Source organism: Pipistrellus hanaki (genome assembly GCF_964339955.1).
Source record: "Pipistrellus hanaki genome assembly, chromosome: 5".
Lineage (NCBI taxonomy): Eukaryota > Metazoa > Chordata > Mammalia > Chiroptera > Vespertilionidae > Pipistrellus > Pipistrellus hanaki.
The window spans coordinates 89,669,509-89,676,191 of NC_140507.1; the positions used below are offsets into that span (position 1 = coordinate 89,669,509).

Below are 6,683 nucleotides of genomic sequence, written 5' to 3' on the forward strand. Positions count from 1 at the left end.
AAGTATCATTCACAAGCCTGTTCCCACACCATCTCCCTTTCCTCTTCCCTTCTCTCCACACCCCCCCTGTCACCCCCCTTCACACACACTCAGTCCCAGCTATAGCCTCAGCTATTAAATAGGGTCTGCACCTGTCATCTGGGTGGGGGCATTTAGGCTGAATTTAGATGAAAGGAAGAGGTCTTTCTGGGCTGATGGGCAATAAAATCCCATGGCTTCATTGTCGTTTTCCCTCTTCATGAGCTTATTTACAGATTTTCTTGCTTGTTTGTTGGAGCAGATGACATGCTCTATCAGAGGCCAAGCATTATGATGATATATCTGCACATGTCACTGGAGTTCTATATCACACAGAGAATGATATACATCACAGATCCATTCACCTGTTCACAGCCTGGACCGTCAGCAGGCGTGGTGTAAGGATGACCATTAAAACAGCTCATGGGATATGACAGTGGTCAGAAGACATGCTGAGGAGTCCATGTGAGAGGAATGTGACCCTCGCTCTCATCCTGTGCTAGTTAAGGAGACGGGTCCTTATGTTTTAGGTGACTGGAAGCACTAAAGATATCTTCGCTTTTAAGACCCGAGTCTTGGAAAGATGAGTCCATTATGAAGGTGAGTGATGGGTTGTATAGGAAAGGGACTGCCTTCAGCAGTGGTCAGCAAACTGCGGCTCGCGAGCCACATGCGGCTCTTTGGCCCCTTGAGTGTGGCTCCTCCACAAAATACCATGGCCTGGGCGAGTCTATTTTGAAGAAGTGGCATTAGAAGAAGTTTAATTTTTAAAATGTTGGCTCTCAAAAGAAATTTCAATTGTTATACTGTTGATATTTGGCTCTGTTGACCAATGAGTTTGCCGACTACTGGCCTACAGGAATATGGTGGGCTCCAAGGTTCCAGAGGGCTGTGCTAGTCCAGGACAGCAGTGGTGAGGGTCTGACAGCTGTGGCTAGGACACAGTCACTGAAGAAATGTAGTGAATGAGGACTAGGAGGACATCATTAGAGATCACCTGAATAGTTGGAGTCAGGGTAACTGATGCAGAGGCAGCCCGAAATTAAAGGAAGGGGCTGGGAGTTGGGGGAATGGCTGACAGGTTAGATGTGGACGGCCTCCGTTAACAATGTCAAAAGGAGAGCTGGAGGACGTCAGTGAGGAATGTTCAGCTGGAGACACAGCTCTGGGAGGATTCTGATAAGGGTTATTGTGGCTGACTTCGGAATTTCTGTGTTGCCCAGAAGAGCAAAGGCACACCTTGAGGGACATCTCTATTTGGGAGAAAGAAGACAGAAGTTCAAGGGAATGTGGAGGCTGTATCTGAAGCCCAGCTCCATGTGGAAAGGACTGGATGCAGATCTAGAATGGTCAGGCCAGGGTGGTGTGCAGGCTCTCTCTCTCTCTCTCTCTCTCTCTCTCTCTCTCTCTCTCTCTCTCTGTGTGTGTGTGTGTGTGTGTGTGTGTGTGTGTGTGTGTGTGTGAACCCACACATGCGTGGTACACTGAACTGGAAATTACTACTCATTTACTTTGCCCCTTTCTAGCTGGTGACATACACTTCTTTTTAGGGCATTCTCTTCATTCTCTTCTCTCTCGGTCATTTGCATTAATGCTATTCACCAACTGCTTTTTTTGTTACTATTCTTTGTGGGTTTGCATTTGTGTTTTTTTAATTTATCTTTATTGTAGAGAGTATTACAAATGTCCCCCCTTATTTCCCTCTTTGTCCTCTCCACCCAGTTCTTGCCCCACCCCAGGGCTTCACCTCACTATTGTCTATGTTCCTGAGCTATGCATATAAGCAAATAAATTATTTAGTTAATCTCTTCCCGCTCCCTCCCCCTCTCCCCTAACTGATTTTTAAAAAGCAAACTGCTGGAGAGAATAATGGTTAAGAGCCAGACCTTAGCTTTCAGTCTTGGCTTTGCTAATTGCTGCTGTGTAAATAATCTAAGGTGGACCAGCTACCCTCCCCACACCACCCTGATCAACAGTCAAGCTGGGGAAAAGCTTTATGTTACTGAGTCATCAAAGCAAGAAGTCAGATATCATACGAAGTTGTTACCACAGCTTATCGTAAGTGGCTTCATAATTTATATTTATTAAATGTAGTATATCCACCCTCCATATGTCTTAGCTCCTTCATACTTTTTATCTTCCTTCACTATCCTTGAAACTTGCCCCTTTCTTGTTTAGTTTGGACTCTAAGAAGAAATCTGGGAATCAGACATTTAAGAAGAGAAATGGCATAATTATTTTTTTATCTTAAAAAAAAGTAGGCTAGTCTGATTTTGCCCTGCCCAGCTCACTGCATCAAAACCAGGGTCCTGAGTTCCCATTAGAAATAAAATAGTAAGATTCTCTAAGATTTACCCTAGAAGTGTTTTTAATTAATAGTGGGAAGAAGTACAATAATTAGGTTTTAAACAAAAATATTGAGGACATTATAGCAAATAGCATGCAGTTTTGAAACAACAGAGGAAGAAAGGCAATTTGCACATATCTACCCATTTAAAACCCTGGAGTTTTAGTTATTTTCAAATAGTACTAGAGTTCTTCAGAATCTAGAACTTGGGAGGGTATTTATTACAGCATCCAACCTAATCTCATAATTTATTTTATTTTTTTAATATATTTATTGATTTTTTACAGAGAGGAAAGGAGAGGGATAGAGAGCTAGAAACATCAATGAGAGAGTGATATCCATCAGCTGCCTCTTGCACACTCCCTACTGGGGATGTGTCCACAACCAAGGTACCTGCCCTTGACCAGAATTGAACCTGGGACCTTTCAGTCTGCAGGCTGATACTCTATCCACTGAGCCAAACCGGTTTTGGCCTGATCTCATATTTTATGTGAATTTCATATTTTATGCATAAAGCACCAAATAAGAAACTAAAATTGAATCCTTCACAAATAACCTGCAGACAGGATTCAATTTATTTTTAATTCTACATGAAATATATCATCCCCATCTGAACTTGAGGGGTATAATCTGGGGAGAGTGTAGAAGGCTGGAGGCTGAAATCAAATTGCTGTATTTTCCAACTCTGAGAGGAAACGGCTGTTTGGCAAAGAAGTTATATAAGGAATTCAAATGTCCAAACTGCCAGATAAATGTTAGCATTGGAGACCATCTGATCCTTCAATAGCCAGCACCAGGGGCCCTGTTCCTTACTGGACCAAAATCTTTCTCCCTGTGTTCAAATCCTATCATCTGGGGTCACATTAGGTGCCATGACCCAGTCATAGCTCTTCCACCCAGGAACTCAGGATGTTGGATTGTGCTCTCTTTGCTGCCGTGGCAAGTGACTGTGCTGCCTGAGTATGAACAGCCATGGTGGGAGAGACCAGTATGGTGCAGAGGGCGGGAGCCAGATGTAAGCCTTACAAGATGCGTAGGGTATGTTCATAGTAACAGCCCTCCAACTGCTTACAAAGTCCTCATGCTTGCTTTTTGCCACCTCTCAACTCCCTTCCACCTCTGCCTCCAAAATGCAAACCAGGTAATCCTAAGAAAGTGGTAAATTCCCTGTCAGTGAGTTTGTAGAGACCAGGCAAACATTCTAATGGTGTTGGGAGCTCTGGCTAACATAGACCGAACTGGAAGAAACTTGTCCAGACGCTATGCTTTCACCAAGGTAATGTCCCTTTATCATCTCAAAGACTCTATAGTTGAAGCAGGTGTTCTCTCCCCTTGTTACAGATGCAGAAAGTGAAGTTCAGAAAGATTAAATGGCACAGAGCAGGGGGGGAGAGTAAGACACACACGCAGCTGATCTGCCTCCTGGTTCTCACTCCCCACATCTCAGTGGCTCTACAGAGGTAAGGCGGAGCAGAACCTGTGTAGGGAAGCACAGCACAGATTGAGGACGACAACTCCTTTTCTCAGGTTTTACTCATTCTGACTTTCTTGATTCATCACAGGCACCAGGAAATGCCTCAGCATGAGAAGTGACAACCAGAGCTTCTTGGGAGACCCTCCCAGGGACTTCATCCTTCTGGGTATTTCTGGCAAGCCATGGCTGGAATTTCCTCTCTTTGTGGTCCTCCTGGTGTCCTATGTTCTTGCCATGTTGGGGAACATCGCCATCATCTTGGTGTCCAGGCTTGATCCCCAGCTCCACACGCCCATGTACATCTTCCTCAGCCACCTCTCCTTCCTGGACCTCTGCTACACCACCACCACGGTCCCTCAGATGCTGGTCAACATGGGCAGCTCCAGGAAGACCATCAGCTACGGTGGCTGCACAGTGCAATATGCGGTTTTCCACTGGTTGGGATGCACAGAATGCATTGTCTTGGCTGCCATGGCCCTGGACCGCTATGTGGCCATCTGTGAGCCCCTGCGGTATGCCCTTATTATGCACCGCCCGCTCTGTCAGCAGCTCGTGGCCGTGGCCTGGATAAGTGGCTTCGGCAACTCTCTAGTTCAAGTAGTCTTGACAGTGCAATTGCCTTTCTGTGGGCGGCAAGTGCTAAACAACTTCTTTTGTGAGGTGCCAGCTATGATCAAGCTGTCATGTGCTGACACAGCTGTGAATGATGCCACACTGGCCGTGCTGGTGGCCTTCTTCGTGCTGGTCCCTCTGGCTCTCATCCTTTTGTCCTACAGCTTCATCGCCCGTGCAGTGTTCAGGATCCAGTCCTCAAAGGGACGTCACAAGGCCTTTGGAACCTGCTCCTCCCACCTGGTGGTGGTCTCCCTCTTCTACCTTCCTGCCATTTATATGTACCTCCAACCCCCTTCCAGCTACTCCCAAGAACAGGGCAAGTTTATCTCCCTCTTCTATTCCATCATCACTCCCACCCTCAATCCCTTCATCTACACCCTGAGGAATAAGGATGTGAAGGCAGCTCTGAGAAATCTTCTGGCAAGGATGTGGAGGCTCTGCAGAAGATGAGGACCTGAGATGTGGCACTCTGCATTGGTTACAGAGCACTGGGCAGGTAATTTGTGTGCTCAGAGAAGCTTTTCACTCAGGAGCCAATAATCAACCAGTGTACATCTTCTTTTTTTGGAGATTTCAGGATTTCCCCAAATACCCTGTCCACAATATCTCACCTCCTGTGTGATCACAATGCCTAAGATTTCACTTATCCCAGCAGTCCTTAATTCTAAGAGCCATACATTTTTAGGAATTGTTTAAAGAGAACTGGCATTCAATAAGCATTTGCCAAATTATGTAATTCCTAAATTCCTGATTCTTTCCATTTCTAATCTTCCTATTTTCTATTTTCCTCCATTTGTCTCTTTTCAATCTTCTCTCTGTCCCATTACTCCTAAGTATACACAATATAAAACTGAAACATAATTTCATATTACTTATAATAAATGTATGTTCTCTATATATTTTCCATACATTTTATATGACTTTTTTAAAATTCCAAAAATGGACTGTCTTCTTTTTATGAACTAACATGATGTTTTGTGTGTGTGTGTGTGTGTGTGTGTGTGTGTTTCTGTAGTTCAAATTTTGTTCTATAGATGTCTCCCCATCCTGACTGGGAACTATGATAAACATATTTATCATGGATGTATAAGACTCTGTTAGATTCTCTGGGTACAAATCAATAGCATATTCTATTACTTAAAACAAAATATTCATTCTAGTTGAGAACACAAAATATAAATGCAGTCAGACTTCAGAACAATACAACTTTAAATAAAAAGCTCAAGGTCATTTTAATAGCTAATATTTGTAGAAGGCTTCCAAGATACAGGCACTATATTGAGTGTATTTTTTTAAATTTATCTTTATTGTTGAAAGTATTTCAGACATCCTCCCCTTGTTTTGCCATTGACCTCCTCCACCCCGCCCCCATCCCCGCCCCCTGGCTTTCACCAAACTATAGTCTGTGTCTATAGGCTATGCATATATACCTATAAATTCCCCAGTTAATCTTTTCCCACTGAACCACCTGCCCCCACCTTCCCTCTGAGATTTCTCAGTCTGTTCCATGCTTCCATGTCTCTGGATCTATTTTGTTCAACAATTTATTTTGCTCATTATATTCCACATTTGAATGAGATCATGTGATACTTGTCTTTCTCTGACTGACTTATTTCGCTTAGCATAATATTCTCCAGATCTCTCCACTGTTTCAAAGGTAAGAGATCCTTCTGTTTTATAGCTGCATAGTATCTCTTGGTATAAATGTACCGTGGCCTTTTTATCCACTCATCTACTGATGGGCACCTGGACTGTTTCCAGATCTTAGCTATTGTACATTGTGCTGCTATAAACATAGGGGTGCATATATTCTTTCTGATTGGTGTTTCAGATTTCTTAGACTATATTTCTAGAAGTGGGATCACTGGATCAAATGACAGTTTCATATTTAATTTTTTGCAGAAACTCCATACCTTTTTTCATAGGAGCTGCACCAGTCTGCATTCCCACCAGCAGTGAACTAGGGTTCCCTTTTCTCTACGTCCTAGCCAGCTCTTGCCATTTGTTGATTTATTGATGGTGGCTACCCTGACAATTGTGAGATTGTTTTAATTTGCATCTCTCTGATGATTAATAAAAACAGTCTCTTCAACAAATGGTGCTTGGAAAATTGGACAGATACATGCAAAAAAAAAATGAAACTAGATCATCAATTTACACTGTATACAAGGATAAACTCAAAATGGATAAAAGACTTAAATGTAAGTCATAAAACCATAAAAATACTGG

The 6,683-nt window shown here is 43.2% G+C and overlaps 1 protein-coding gene across 1 annotated transcript; it reads left to right on the forward strand.

Annotated features, from left to right (window-relative positions):
* Positions 1–3,947: 3,947 nt before the first annotated feature.
* OR2B11 (olfactory receptor family 2 subfamily B member 11) lies at positions 3,948–4,904 on the forward strand (the record flags this gene model as incomplete). Its single annotated transcript, XM_084886118.1, has 1 exon — positions 3,948–4,904. The coding sequence occupies one exon, from the start codon at positions 3,948–3,950 to the stop codon at positions 4,902–4,904; it is 957 nt and encodes a 318-aa protein (XP_084742244.1).
* Positions 4,905–6,683: the final 1,779 nt, after the last annotated feature.